At 40.0% G+C, this 16,800-nt stretch overlaps 2 protein-coding genes across 2 annotated transcripts; both read right to left on the bottom strand.

Moving 5' to 3' along the window:
• Positions 1,750 to 3,911, bottom strand: LOC109849650. The gene is made up of 4 exons (XM_020419510.1): positions 3,749 to 3,911; positions 3,382 to 3,620; positions 3,089 to 3,307; positions 1,750 to 2,331 (listed from the first exon to the last, which is right to left on the bottom strand). Exons 1-4 carry the CDS (start codon positions 3,834 to 3,836, stop codon positions 1,834 to 1,836), a joined length of 1,044 nt encoding a protein of 347 aa, XP_020275099.1. The 5' UTR covers positions 3,837 to 3,911; the 3' UTR covers positions 1,750 to 1,833.
• On the bottom strand, positions 4,416 to 7,887 carry LOC109846887. Its single transcript, XM_020416127.1, has 4 exons — positions 5,747 to 7,887; positions 5,385 to 5,648; positions 5,179 to 5,281; positions 4,416 to 5,084 (listed from the first exon to the last, which is right to left on the bottom strand). The coding sequence occupies exons 1-4, from the start codon at positions 7,885 to 7,887 to the stop codon at positions 4,416 to 4,418; spliced, it is 3,177 nt and encodes a 1,058-aa protein (XP_020271716.1).

Raw genomic sequence — 16,800 nt, 5'->3', positions numbered from 1 at the left:
AAGGACTATCGCTGACGGGATGCCGTCAGCGATACTTATCGCTGACGGCGGTATCGGTGACGGCAAAGCCCGTCAGCGATAGAGAAACATCGCTGACGGGATTACCGTCAGCGATGTTTCTCCATCGCTGACGGGGATTCCCGTCAGCGATACTTATCACTGACGGGGACCCGTCAGCGATGTTTGTAATATCGCTGACGGGCTTCCCGTCAGCGATAAGTATCGCTGACGGGGAACTCGTCAGACGGGAAGCCCGTCAGCGATAAGTATCAGCAGCTAAAAAAAATCTGGTGATATATACTCAGTTCCCTGTACATATATATATTCCCTGTACATACAAATCTCCAAACGACATTTCACACGCATTCCAAAACATCTCGCAATGATACAATCCAAATTTTCCCAATTAAACCTCTCATCCAATCAATTTTTACAAACAATCGAAATATATACATTCACTTATCACGATAAGTTCCAAATCCACAATAATAATTTTCACAACAAACAATACACACATATCATAAGTTCTAAATCCACAATATACAAACTCGAGTATCATAATCTCAACTATAAAGATGTTCACAATATACAAACACGAGTATCATAATCTCAACTATAAAGATGTCCACAATATACAAACACGAGTTTAGGATATAACTCACTAAGATAGGTCATCCGCCCTATCCATGTCATCGTCCGCGTTGCCACTGGCGGATCCATCCCTACGACTCGTGCTCCCAATAGTATCATCTCCAATCTAACAACAAAATAATTTAAATTTAGAATCACATAATATTGTGTGTAATCATGTTTTACATATATAATAAGTATACCTGTCTGCTACTCTCTCCACTACCAGTAAATGCCTTTTGAGTGGCCAAGAAGTTCATAATCTGGCTTTGCACCCGAGTAGGAACCCGCCTTCTACAAGATTTCATTATTTGCCTAGAAACCATCGCAAAAGTAGCAGTAGGCTGGATCACTCGCATAAGCTCCTCTTGAATATCCTCCCACATCTCCTCGGAAATCTGACCATCTAACATATTCATCACAGAGGAAACAAGCTGCATCGCCTGCTGAGTGCAATCCTCCTGCGGCATGTAAGAGGGCCCCGAGGGCATAGTCGATGGCATTGAAATCGGCGGAGGTTGGAATGGTGTAGAGACCCTCTGAGCTCCAACTCTCATCCACCTGGTCCTCCCTTTTTTAGGAAGTCCACAAACTAGATGGCTCACATTTATCGCTGACGGGAAGCCCGTCAGCGATAAGTATCAGCAGCTAAAAAAAATCTGGTGATATATACTCAGTTCCCTGTACATATATATATTCCCTGTACATACAAATCTCCAAACGACATTTCACACGCATTCCAAAACATCTCGCAATGAATACAATCCAAAATTTCCCAATTAAACCTCTCATCCAATCAATTTTTACAAACAATCGAAATATATACATTCACTTATCACGATAAGTTCCAAATCCACAATAATAATTTTCACAACAAACAATACACACATATCATAAGTTCTAAATCCACAATATACAAACTCGAGTATCATAATCTACAAACCGTACACACATATCATAAGTTCTAAATCCACAATATACAAACACGAGTATCATAATCTCAACTATAAAGATGTCCACAATATACAAACACGAGTTTAGGATATAACTCACTATGATAGGTCATCCGCTCTATCCATGTCATCGTCCGCGTTTCCACTGGCGGATCCATCCCTACGACTCGTGCTCCCAATAGTATCATCTCCAATCTAACAACAAAATAATTTAAATTTAGAATCACATAATATTGTGTGTAATCATGTTTTACATATATAATAAGTATACATGTCTGCTACTCTCTCCACTACCAGTAAATGCCTTTTGAGTGGCCAAGAAGTTCATAATCTGGCTTTGCACCCGAGTAGGAACCCGCCTTCTACAAGATTTCATTATTTGCCTAGAAACCATCGCAAAAGTAGCAGTAGGCTGGATCACTCGCATAAGCTCCTCTTGAATATCCTCCCACATCTCCTCGGGAATCTGACCATCTAACATACTCATCACAGAGGAAACAAGCTGCATCGCCTGCTGAGTGCAATCCTCCTGCGGCATGTAAGAGGGCCCCGATGGCATAGTCGAGGGTGTGGAAATCGGCGGAGGCTGGAACTGTGTAAACACCCTCTGAGCTCCAACTCCCATCCACCTGGTCCTCCCTTTTTTAGGAAGTCTACAAACTAGATGGCTCACATTATAATTCTGCTCTCTAGTCAGGGGCTCTTGGCTCTGTGCAACAACCTCAGAATACGTGTTTTCCAGAGCTTCCTAGAAGTCCAAAAAATAAATTTAAGAATTAGCCTTTCAAAAATAAAAGATATTTACCTGAACAAGTAAAATAAAAGTACATGTGAAGGGTGTTTTGTGCAACATAAAAGTACATGTGAAGAAGGGTGTTAAGTGCTAATAAATAGTTGAAGGGTGCTTTGGCTTGTAAGGTGATAGGAAAAGTTTTGTCATTAGCAATTCAAAGGTTTTCGAGAATAAAACCAAGTAGATCAATCATGTTACAGTATGTTATTTCTTATGCATTGTAAAAGAAGAGTGCAAACAATAAATTCCCAACATGATAACAGGCTAATAAGAGCTAAGATAATTAGTTAACCTGCATTTTCTTGGCCAATTCTAGCTTTTGTTTCCTATTCTCATCGTCATCGTACCCCTTCTTAAATTGAACCATCGTTCTCCTGTGCAGTTCTGGTAGCGGGATAAAGGGAGCGTTCTGAGATTTAACAATATATTTATTAGTTTTATTTATCAAATATTCTAAGAAGCGGAGAGAATATACATAGAAGATTAAAAGACTTTATACCGTTATCCTACAAAATTGATCCTCAATCTGGGCAAATGAAGTAGTCCCCGTATGATGATCATAATCTTTTTTCCATCGATTAAGTTTATTTCTCCTACATTTTTCCTTCAACATGAACAAAGAGAATTTTAGTGCATGGTATAATATACAATGAAATATATCACTAGTTTCAGATAAATAACTTGATGATAATTAACTACTATACATATTTACCTGGTGCTCCTCTTGGCCCCACAATATTATAAGTGCAGCTAAGTGCTCAGGCTCAACCCTCTTATCTCGCTTGTATATCCTCTCCCAGTTGTGAGTGAAACAATCAAAGCATTTCTTCTTTATCTCATGTCTCCACTCCCGAAGAGAATGCTTGAACTTTCCCTGGTATCCAAATAAAAATTCCCACCCTACGGGATTGTCTTCGATGTTGAAATATCTCTAAAAATAAAATATAGTTAAGCATGGACAATTGACAGAATTGAAAAATAATTATGCTAAATATAAGAATTTACCCAACAATCTCGATATATACTCTCCAGGACATGAAATGGCTGCTCCCAAGCCTCGTAATAGGGATTCACATTATCACTCCTCCGTATCAAACATCCAAGGTATGAGCTGAAGTTATTAGCCCATTGTCCGGTTGGAATCCCATTATGTCCCCATCTCACAATTGCTCGAAAACCATCCGGTGGTAACTTTTTTTTAAAGTCACTTCCTTGGCGTCCTTTCTTCTGGTAAAGTTTTTCTCCTACAAAAAAGAAATAATAGATATATCAACACTTTTATTTAATCAACACTTTTATTTAAGCTCTTAGAATTTACTAAAAAAGGAAGAAGAAAAATTCTGGAATTGATTAAGTTTTTGATCAAACTCACCAAATCTTTGTCTGATTTCATTTTTTGCATCAGACAAAATCTCATCAATCTGTGGGGCCCATTCATCTAATCTTTTTTTCGCAAGCATGTATTTTTCGTTCTGCTTGAGTCTGTACCCCTCTGCACATGCTGGTAAGGGCCCGCGCTCAATCCCAGGAATGTATGCTCGAAGTATAACTGGAGGATCTGCATGTAATGGTATGTGAGTCGGCTCTTCCTCACCCTCACCTATAAAAATAAAAGAAATAAATTATCATTGTGCATATATCATGAATAAAAATACGTAAGTTAAACTAAGTTATACCTGACATCTCTCCTGAACTCGGAGGCTCTTCATCAGTGGATTGGTATTGACTGGGGTTAGCTTCGAATAACCTCCTGTTAATATTTTTAGACATCTGCAAGTTGAATAAACATACAAATTAATATAACATAGATGCAAATTGGCTTGGCGAAAATAAAAACAATATGTATTGTTGCGTTACTAAATTTTTCATTTCACATCAAGTTTGTAGGCATTTGCAAGCTGAATATACAAAATAAGATATTACATATTTATATCGTCCAAAAGGTAATTGAGATACATTGTAGTGATATTAAAGTTTTTATTATACAATTTGCAAACTAAAAAAAGTTACATGAAGACCCGATTACAAATAATTGCTGTTTAGCTCCTATTAATGTCTGTGATAATATTTGGAATGTCTGTCCGAGTTGTTGGAGCATCCGTTTCAAACACTACGTTTTGAGGGTACGAGAATTCATCGATCGCTGTATTTGGCTCATTGAAGTTGTTTATATAGCTCTCGTCATCATCTTCATTCGTGGAAGGTTGAATATAAGCCCTAGAATCCTTGTACAAGACAACCCACTCGTCTTTAACTGTAGGATCTTTCACATAGAAACATTGTCCCACCTGAGATGCAAACATGAATTTTTCATCACTATCAATTTCTTTATCGAGATTGACAATTGTAAATCCAAAGGGATCCTTTTGAGTCTTTGTAAAACACCAACGAATCATGAACATCATGTATTTATGTTCATTTGGACCACCATAGCCGTAGAATATCTCCACCACATCTTCCAACCTTCCATAATATGTTATATTATTTTCAACTGGATTCTGATATCTTCTGTTTGAGAAACATTCCCGTGAAGAGGTAGCCATGACATCACTATTCTGGGTGACCTTCGTATCATCAACCTCCATTGTGTGAAATTTATAACCGTTAACACGATACCCACCATAGTGAATTATAGCATAGTAAGGCCGCTTTGCGTGAACCTTCACTTCTTCTGATATTTGATTATTAAGGACAAGTTGTTCCTGGATCTAAATATATACAAAAATAAGCAAACTATTAAATCAATAATTTCTAAGTTTTTATCAATGAAATACAAATATCGCTAAATTTAACAATACTTACTTCACTATTCAACCAAGCAGGGAATTCCTTCATATGCCTTTCTTTAATGTCATGTACAGCTGTACTACCGGTAACTTCATTCTTAAGTTTTTCCTGATGTTGCCTATTAATGTGCATAAATTTAATTATTATTGTCAAAATAAAAATTTTGTCAAAATAGAAATTAAAGAGTAAATGGTATTAAAAATTATTTTTAGATATTTTACCTCCGATACTCCGAGAAGATTTCAAGATTATTTATAACATATGCATGCGCTTGATCTAACAATATGTTAGAATAATTTTTGTTCAGCCCGCGAGGATAGAGAACTGTGTACTCCTTATTATCAACGGGTGCTTGAAGTTCAGTTTGTTCCCCTCTCATATAACGAGAGGCAAATAAGAGACACTCGCTTCTCACGTAACTTTCAGCTATTGAACCTTCTGGGCGAGCTCTGTTACGCAATTGACGCTTCATTGAACCCAAATATCTAAAAAAGGAATATTAATCAAATATAGATGTAAAGAAATTTACATTTAATAGATATAAATATTGATGTGGATCGATTAAATTTTTCTAAATACTAACCTCTCTATTGGATACATCCAACGATAATGGACTGGTCCTGCTATTGCAGCCTCCTCTGCGAGATGATGTGTAAGATGAACCATTATTGTGAAAAAATATGGAGAAAAGAGCATCTCCATTTCACACATTGTTTCAGAAATATTTTCACCAAGTTTCTCAAAGTCACGAGCGTCTATAACTTTAGAACAAAGCTTTCTGAAAAATCCACAAAAATCAATAATAACCTTCACTGTTTTTTTATTCTGCATAGTACTGCGTAGTGCCACAGGTAGCAATTGATGAAGAAGCACGTGATAATCATGAGTTTTAAGCCCTAATATTTTCCTTTCTTGCACCTGGACATAGTTCGATATGTTTGCGGAGTAACCCTCTGGTAACTTTATTGATTTGAGGACTTGACAAAATGTTTGCATCTCAACTTTCGACATTGTAATACGAGACGCAGGCAACTCTAATCGGTCATTTCCGATAATTTTTGGCTGCAGTTCCTCTCTAATGTTCAATGCAGTTAGATCTCGACGAGCTCGTAGATCATCCTTTGATTTATTAGCATCTTGCAACAGTGTGGACAAAAGATTATCACAAATATTTTTTTCAATGTGCATAACGTCCAAGTTGTGACGTATTTTTAGCTCTTTCCAATAGGGGAGTTGAAAAAAAATGCTGAATTTTGTCCATCCTGAAGGTAATTTTACGACTTCAGCCCCATCACTCACCACTTGTGCTTGTCTCTTTCGTTTTGGTATCCTTTTGTTAATACGCAAGTTCCTTACTCCAAGTAAATCTTCTTTCGAATAGCGCTTCTTTCCAAACCTGACGGCAAGGAACATCTCAAGCAAATGTACAATCTGATCCCCACGTAATGGACGCGGAGCATCTCTCTTCTCAACAGTATCATCAAAAAACTTGCTCCATTTTTTGGTTCTGTACCTGTGTTTTATGTTCAACCACCTTCTATTAAACCAATAACAAAACTTTCGACTGTGCTGCAGATAAAGACCTTTGAATTCTGGACCACACACTGGACATGCATATGTTCCCTTTGTAGACCAACCTGAAAGATTCGCATAGGCTGGAAAATCATTAATTGTCCATAGTAAAATAGCACGTAGTCTGAAAGACTGCTTTGCATGAGTATCATAAGTCATAACCCCTTCAGTCCAGAGTTGTTTTAACTCATCAATTAGCGGTTCTAAAAACACATCTATGTCATTGCCTGGTGCATGCTTGCCTGGTATCAATAATGAAAGTATCATATACGGTTGTTTCATGCAAAGCCAAGGTGGTAAGTTGTAAGGCGTTAATACCACAGGCCATGTAGACCAACCAGAACTCATTATCCCAAATGGATTGAATCCGTCGCTAGACAAACCTAGTCTAACATTCCTACACTCATTCGCAAACCAAGGAAAAGTTCTATCCATATGCTTCCACGCCTCTGCATCAGCCGGATGTCTGATTTTACCATCATCAGTACGTTCTTCCATGTGCCACCTCATTTGCTTAGCAGTGTCTTTATTCATATACAACCGTTTTAGCCTTGGTATTAAGGGAAAATGACGCAGGACCTTTGCTGGAATCTTCTTTTGCTTAAGCATAGACCTTGTTGTCCCATGTGTTGAATAATTTTTGCGTTGTACCCACCGTGATACTCCACAAATTGGACACTCCTGAAGATCTTTGTTATCCTTATAGTAGAGGATACAATCATTAGGGCATGCGTCAATTTTATTGTAATCAAGTCCTATAACGGAAACAATCTTCTTTGCGTTATCATAATTTTCTGGTATGCTATCTTTTCCATTTGGAATGACTTTTCTCAGCAACACAAGCAACATATTAAAATATTTATCCGCCATTCCGCTAAGAGACTTTATACGCAAAAGACGCAGCATAAATGATAACCTGGTGAACTCGGTACAACCCTCATACAGATCATTTTCATTGTCGTTAATTAATTTCATTATCTGCGCTAGCTCCTCATGATCAGTCACGCCTCCAGCATTTCCCGACTCGTCAGCATCCTCGGCATCTTCAGATTGATCTATATTAGGAACTGTTAACATATCCGCGAGCATCGTATGTGTATCATCTATTCTCGTATCATCTATTCTCCCACCGGACGTACCGGTATCCGCCATCAGTTCCATTTCTTCAAGGCATCCTTCCCCATGAAACGTCCAATATTTGTACTCCTCATGAAATCCGGATATTAAGTGTTTCTGTAAATCACTTTTATCCACCAACGCTCTATTTTTACACCAACAGCAGGGACAATACACGACATCACTATTTAACTTCCGTGGGTCTGCCAACGCGTATTGTATGAATTGATTTATTCCATCTTTATATCGACTATCCCTCCATCTATCAATACGAGGAATATCGATCCATGATTTGTCTGGAACTATACTCATAGATCTGTATGATATTAAGCATAATTAGATAATGTGAATTTTTATTATTAACGCATCAAATTAAAGGTTGCGTGATATTAACTTTCTTCACGACATCAAGGAAATTTTAATTATAATAATCTAGGAGGGAAAATTACCAGAACATAAATTATGTGGGAGTAAAATCTAACGCTCATATTTTCAATAAGAGACTTTAACGGCTGTCATAGGAAATGGACCTATCCCATTAGGAATATAGTAGTGTTTACAACTACCTTTATATACTTTAAGCGTTTTTATTTCTTAAAAATTTCGGCAGCACCTACCCGCAGTTCTCCGAGTACACTGTGCGGATGTTATAATGCGTATCAATCATCAATAATAAATCGATTATAAATCAATACGCAAAACAACATACGCTTATTGTACACGGAGAACAATGCGGGACGTGTTATCAAAATTTTATGGGAATAAAAATGCGTAAAGTTTACAAAGATAGACGATACACTACTGTATTCCTAACCTGTACGAGAAGGGGAATCCTCCCCGGACAGATCTAATAATTATTGCATGTATATCATGCTCCTAACATAAATCACGTTATTCTCTTTAGATGTAAAAAGTATTTTCACATCCAACTAGAATTGCGTGAGTTTATATAAGAAGAGATTCACATCCAACATTATTAGACGGGAAACTAAGGGTAACGACTTTCGATTCATAAATCATGATATATAACACAATAAAACTTGTAATTACCACAAGAGAATAAATTAACCAAAAAGGAATAAAGACCCAGAGAGTAAATTAGCACTTGAACATCTTTATAATTGTATTGTTCTCGTTTATTGTCATATTCATCACTATACATATCCTCTCTTTTTTATTTATTTACCATATGAAGACGTATTTTTGTCATAATAGTTTTTTTTAATATTTACAATATTCTAATGATGGATAATTTAGGATAGTTAAGCATAATTATGATAAAAATAATTGGATGTTTAAGTACCATTTAGTCAGCCAACTTATCATACTTGTATTGTAAAAGGACCATGTTTCTAGTATGAAGCTTTTCCTTTTACTTGTGAAATTATGATACTACCAACGACATTTAACTTTAATTTGGTATTATTGAAATATAAAAAATAACCAAATTAGCTAAAAAAATTTTGATTTGTAAATTTAATAAATTTTCCACATATAAAATAAGCTGGCTAAAGTATGATGTAACTAACCTTGGACTCTGTAAATTTGCACATATAGTTCTAGTTCTTTGATTATGTTGTAATTATATACGGTCTATTATGGAGTCTATTTTTTTAATATCGAGATTCTCGATACTACCTGTGTAAATACAATTAGTAATCTCGAGGTTACTCATATGTAATAACATATTTTTTTAAAGTATTTTCAATTTTTAAAAGATATTTAGCCCCTAGCTCATATATTTTGAAACGAGTTTTTGAAAAGTTGATACTGTAAATAAGTTCCTTAATTAGAGGAACTAAATTTAAATCAATTAATTTAAACTGATAAATTATCTTTTATCACATTCATTCGTAAATTAAATTAGAGGAACTAAATTTGCACCGTGAAACAAGTTGACTTCAAGCAAAGGTTTACACGATAAACTTATAACCTCTGTTATTTCAAAATTAAAACATCAAGTTGTGACAGCAATGCAATCCAACAAAACGTAAACTTATAGATATCAGCCAGCTTGATCGTTTTATAACTAATTATGTATAATTTCTATACACTAAATTGCGACAATGACCAAAAATTACCGCTTGGATCTCCTGCAATGCAATCCAACAAAACGTAACACTCACTTGGACCTCCTTCACTGCAATCAAAGAAATCAACTCTCAAATTAGAAAAAACAGTAAAACCTAAAATCAAAAAAAAAAATGATAAAAAATTTGAAAACAAAATCAAAGGAATCATACGCTGACGGGTGAGGAGATGAGAGAGCTCAGGCGACCCACTGTTCGAGTCGGCGCGGGGGCGGTGCGACGGCGAGGTCGATCGGGGCAGCGAGAGGTCAAGCGGCGGGGAAGAAAAGTTAGGGTTTCAGCCGAAAAAATCTCATCAGCGAATATATAGCTAACATCGCTGACGGGTTTCCCGTCAGCGATGTTTGCAGCCCGTCAGCGATATTTTCATCGCTGACGGGAAGGAATAATCCCCGACGAGAACATCACCGACGGGAATTCCCGTCAGCGATATAAACAACGCTGACGGGAATTTCCCGTCAGCGATGTTCCCGTCAGGGAAACCCCTATTTCCACTAGTGTCTACAAACCAAAGTTGATTTTGCCGTTATTACTACACTAATTTTAGTATTTTAAAAACTAACTTGAACTGTACTCGACATAGTCTTGCTGCTTTCTTCAACTACTTCTCCTATACTCACAAAATCCTAATTGTAAAGAAAGATCCAAATTTTGATAGAATTAAAGAGATACCCAACTGAATCCTAAATCGGATTCCAAATTGATCTCCTAACCACACAAGGAAAGCAATACCACCACGACACTCCCCAACGCTATCTCCACCAAAGCCTAGAACTCCAAAAACCAAGCTTCTAAATTAAATCTTCCTCCACCCAATGCCAAAACCCTAGATCTCAAATCTGGAGCGATACCAATTATTACGTGTCTTTGCGGAAGCGTGCTCGCACACCGAACGAGTCCGTAAGCACGAGAGAAGATTAACAAACCCAACTCGGGTACAATCCAACAAATATGACAAGTCAATCACAAACACAAATATTTTAGTGATTCGATAATTTGCCTACGTCCACAGGAGCGGTACAAATAATTTTTTATTAATCACAAGAAATTACAAATAAGAGAGAAGATCTCAAGCTTGAGATCTCTCAATCAATTAGCAGGTGATTTTAAATCACCGCTCAAACTCTCTCTTAATTACTCAACTTCCCCAATTAAATATCACCAACCCCTTCTCTACAATTAATGAGAACAAGGACAAAAATTGGGAATCAAATAGCAGAAGGGAGAAAAGGACCGTCGCCAAGAAGAAATCCCCTTTTTCCCTCTACTCCACTTCACTGATCAAGAGAATTGAGTTTCCCTTTTATAGGGAAACCCTAGGGCAAGTCCAAGCTGTCTCCAGCTGGCTTCCACCTATCAGGCGAGCTCCACGCTCCCAACAGGCAAGCTCGCGACTCCATCAGGCGAACCCTTTACCCGCGTCAAGCGAGCGCTCCACATCACCTTGCATGCGAGCTCGATTCTCGCCTCCGAGTTCATCTTCGCCTTCCGCCAGGTTTCCTCGCCCCACACCTCATCATCAGGCGAGCTCCGCGCCTATCGAAGCCCTCGCCCAAGCTCCACCCCTCCACGCCCTCGCCTGCAGGTGAGATCTCAGGTACGATTTCTTGAGATTTCTCTAAGCAATCTAGGAAATTCCAGAGTTTTTTCCTCCACATCTTTCTCGCAATGAATGATTGTGAGTGATTTCTTTTGACGTTGCTTGACCATGGTTAAAAATCTTATTGCAATGACTATCCTGTTGGGGATTCGAAATAATCAATCGAACCCTTGCCCTTCCGGACCTTGTGATGAAAGTAGGAAAGTAGGAAAAATACCGCAAATAAAGATCTAACCTTGCAAAAACAGTAAAGGAGAAGAATACACAGATTTAACGAGGTTCGGCAACGTGCCTACGTCCTCGGGAGCCACACCACATAATCTCTTTATTAATTGAAGAAGAAAATACAAGCTCTCAAACAAGGGGTTAATCTCTCTGAGATTCTCTCTCCCTTTGCAGTCAAAAAGCTCTCTTTTTGATGTAGTACTAACCCTAAAATTGTATGGGGTATATATAGAATCCTGGGTGAAACAGATTCCTAAACAGAACAGGAAACTACCAAATTTACTCGCGGTCGACCGACGCGGTCGACCGACGGTCTCACGGTCGACCGCCATGGTCGACCGACTGCAAAAACCCAAGACCAGTTTACTTACAGGGTTTTGGCGGTCGACCGCCCCGGTCGGTCGACCGGATCGGTCGACCGTGGATCTTTCTGCTCGTTTTCTCGTCCTTTTGATTCTATCTCTTGTCTCGAACTTTGGGTCTACACCTTAGACTAACAATCTCCCACTTGGAGACCAAAGTGCCTGCAATGAGTTCACCCGAACTCTCCCCTTCTTCGCATGTATCTTTTCCCCCGAAAAATTCTTTCTTCAATCAACAATATTCCGGCAATCTTGCCGATCCTCGTAGTGTGGCTCCGCCTTCGTCTTCTACTCGTGAATACCAACTGAAGTTGCGCACAACTCCAGTTTCTCAATGGTGACTGCCTTTGTCAACATGTCCGTCGGATTTTGACTCCCCAAAATCTTCATTAAATGCAACTTTCCATCCTCAACTAGCGAGCATATAAAATGGTATTTAACGTCGATATGCTTCATTCTGGCATGATATACTAGATTCTTAGCAAGATGTATAGCGCTCTGGCTATCACAATAAAGAACTCCTCTCCCTTGCTTCAGATTCAACTCTTCCAAGCACCCGTTCAACCAGATCATCTCCTTGCTTGCTTCAGTCACCGCGACATACTCAGCCTTGGTTGTAGACAAAGTCACAATCTTCTGCAGACGTGAGACCCAACTCACTGCTGTTGATGCTAAGGTATAAACATACCCCGTGGTGCTTCGCCTCGTATCATGATCACCGGCGAAGTCCGCATCCACGTATCCCTGCAGCACTAATTCCTTCCTCTTGAAACATAGTGGCTTGTTCGTTGTCCCCCTCAAGTACCGCATTATCCACTTCACGGCCTCCCAATGCTGCTTTCCTGGATTGCTTACAAATCTGCTCACAACTCCCACTGCATGGGCGATGTCCGGCCTCGTGCAAACCATCGCGTACATGAGACTCCCAATGGCTGAAGAATATGGCACCCTGCTCATATGCTCTCTATCTGCATCTGTCTTAGGCGATTGCTCCTCAGATAGCTTGAACTGACTTCCAAGGGGTGTGCTAACAACTTTAGCATTCTGCATGTTAAACCTCTGAAGTACCTTCTTAATGTATTCAGCTTGGCTCAATCTCAATGTCCCTTCAGCTTCATCCCTACTGATTCGTATCCCTAGAATCTGCTTCGCTGCACCCAGATTCTTCATTGCAAATTCCTTTGCTAGCTACTTCTTCAAACTGTTTATCTCTTCTAAACACGGTCATGCTACCAACATGTCATCAACATATAATAACAAAATAATGAAGCTGGACTCGAACCTTTTGAAATAACAGCAATGATCCGAATTGCATCTTCTGTAGCCATTGTTCTGCATGAAGTTATCAAACTTCTTATACCACTGTCTCGGAGCCTGTTTCAAACCATATAAGCTCTTCTTGAGCTTGCACACCATCTCTTCCTTTCCTTCTTCAATGAAGCCAACATGCTGCTTCATGTAGATTTTTTTATCCAAGTCACCATGAAGAAAGGCAGTTTTCACATCTAACTGCTCAAGGAAGAGGTCTTCTGCATCTACCAAACTCAACACCACTCTGATGGTTGTGAGTTTCACAACAGGGAAAAATATCTCCGTGTAGTCTACTCCTTCCCGCTGTTGAAACCCTTTCACGACTAATCTGGCCTTGAATCTCTTGCTTCCATCACTCTCCTGCTTGACCCGGTAGACCCATTTATTGTGCAAGGCTTTCTTCTGTGCAGGTAGCTGGGCTAACTCCCATGTCTCATTAGTGAGTAGAGAATCCATCTCCTCCTGCATCGCATGCTCCCACTACTGAGATTCACTCACTTGCACTGCCTCTTCATAACACTACGGCTCTCCACTATCTGTTAAGAGTAGATAATCAAGTGACGAGAGGTATTTAGGATTTGGTTTGGGTGCCCTGGATGACCTCCTAAGCTCCACGCCCTGGGTAGTAGCTTCTGCACTTGTAGTCTCCTCCGTTCTACGGTCAGAACTGACATCGTCGCCCCCATCTAGAAGTTCCTCCAAATCCATGTACTCGGATTCACCTGTATCCGTAGTGCTGCTCCCACTGCTTTGGCTATCCTTGGCATTGTCCTTGTCCTTGTCCTTGTACATCACCTCATCATTGAATATTACATCCCGGCTCCTGATGATCTTCATGTTCTTCTCATCCCAAAGGTGATACCCGAACTCATCAATGCCGTATCCAATGAATGTGTACTTCTGTGACTTAGCTTCTAGCTTGTCCCTGACATGGTCACTGATATAAACATAAGCCACTCAACAAAATACCCGCAAGTATGAGAGATTTATCTTCTTTCCACTCCAAACCTCCTCTGGAATCCCAAAATCTAATGGAACTGATGGCCCGTGATTGATAAGGTATGCTGTCGTATGCACCGCATCCACCAAAAATATCTTAGGCAGACCTGCATGTAATCGCATGCTCTGCGCATGCTCTGTCAAGGTCCTGTTCATCCTCTCGACAATGTCATTCTGCTGCGGCGTCCCTGGAGTAGTCCTCTCTAAGCAAATCACATTCATAGCACAGAACCTCTTGAACTCCTCCAGCTCGTATTCTCCACCATTATCTGATCTCAAGCACTTCACCTTCAGATCTGTCTCGTTCTCGACCATGGCCTTCCACTTCTTGAAGATTTCGAACACCTCTGACTTGTGCTTCATGAAGTAAACCCACACCTTCCTCGAGTGATCGTCGATAAAGGTGATGTAGTATCTCGAACCGCCAAAAGAAGACACACTGGCTGGGCTCCATACATCTGTATGAATCAATTCTAGCTTCTGAGCCTTAGGTGGCCTTCTACCCTTCTGGAAACTAACCCTCTTCTGCTTCCCAAAGATGCAGTCTTCACAAACCCTGACTTCCACGGTGTCGATCCCGGTTAGCTTTCCTTATGAATGTAGAATTTTCATCCCTTTCTCGCTCATGTGTCCCAGCCTGTTGTGCCACAGATCTGTACTCTCCTTGCCAGCTGCAATTGCGAGGGTATCACTCGCATGTGAAGTGAGGTAGAGAGTTCCTGTTTTATTGCCTCAGGCAACAACCATAGTACCATTGGAGATTCTCCACGAATCCCCGGTGAATGTCAAAACGTAGCCTTCTGCTCCAAGATGTCCCACTGAAATAAGATTCCTCTTCAGCTTCGGCACGTGTCTCACGTTCTTCAAATTCCACTTAGAGCCCTTTATCTATATCTGAACGTCGCCCTTTCCAACAATATTGCAAGGTTCATTATCCCCCAAATATACTTTACCAAAGTCCCCTGCTACATAGTTTTGAAGTAGTTTCCTATTAGCAGTGGCGTGGAAAGAAGCTCCTGAGTCGATGACCCAAGAATCAGAATCGCTATCCATAGCAAGGATCAAGGCATCCTGCACGATATGAGCCTCCTGCTCACCCGCATCCTTCTTTGGTACTTTACAGACCGAAGATATATGGCCCTCCTGACCGCAGTTCCAACACTTCCCTTTGATGGACCTAACCTTCGAGTTCAGCCTCTTCTTCACTGATTTCGACTGATTCCTGTTCTGGTTCCCTTTCTTCTGGCTTCTGTCTCTCTGCTCGAAACTTAGGGCTGAACCTGAACCTTCTGATTCGGACGATTTCCTTCTAACCTCCTCGGATAGAATCATGCTAACAACCTCATTCAGCTTCAACTTCTCTTTCCCCGCCGAATTGCTGATTACCGTCACACAACCTGCCCAACTATCCGGCAACTGCGATAGTAGTAGAAGGGCCTGCACTTCGTCATCGAACGTGATGTCCACGAAGATAAGTTGATCAACAATCGTGTTGAACTCGCTGAGGTGCATCGTGAAGGACCGTCCTTTTGCCATCTTGAGGTTGAAAAGAGTTTTGACTAGATGCACCTTATTTGCTGCCGACGGTTGCTCGTATATCTTTGCGAGCGCTTCCATAAGCCTCACCGTCGTCTTCTCCTTTAGAATATTATGGACTACTGATTTGACGAGAGACAACCGAATTTGCCCTAGAGCCTTCCTATCCAGTACCTCCCAATCACCATCTGACTCCTCTTTCTTCTTTCCCTTTTTCTTGCCCATCAACGGGCAATACAAGTCCTTCTGGTACAGATAGTCCTCCATCTACGACTTCCAGTAGGCGAAGTTTGAACCATCAAACTTCTCGATCTTTGATTTGCTTTCCTCTGCCATGGCTTTCATACAAATTACTGAACGAAGCTCTGATACCAGTTATTGGGGGACTCGAAACAATCAATCGAACCATTGCCCTTCCGGACCTTGTGTTGAAAGTAGGTAAGTAGGAAAAATACCGCAAATAAAGATCTAACCTTGCAAAAATAGTAAAGGAGAAGAACACACAGATTTAACGAGGTTCGGCAACGTGCCTACGTCCTCGGGAGCCACACCACACAATCTCTTTATTAATTGAAGAAGAAAATACAAGCTCTCAAACAAGGGGTTAATCTCTCTGAGATTCTCTCTCTCTTTGTAGTCAAAAAGCTCTCTTTTTGATGTAGTACCAACCCTAAAATCGTATGGGGTATATATAGAATCCTGGATAAAACAGATTCCTAAACAGAACAGGAAACTGCTAAATTTACTCGCGGTCGACCGACGCGGTCGACCGACGGTCTCGCAGTCGACCGTCACGGTCGACCAACTGCAAAACCCGAGACCAGTT

This window comes from Asparagus officinalis, chromosome 7, assembly GCF_001876935.1.
Source record: "Asparagus officinalis chromosome 7, Aspof.V1, whole genome shotgun sequence".
NCBI classification, from domain to species: domain Eukaryota; kingdom Viridiplantae; phylum Streptophyta; class Magnoliopsida; order Asparagales; family Asparagaceae; genus Asparagus; species Asparagus officinalis.
This window is presented reverse-complemented; position numbering and strand designations above follow the sequence as displayed.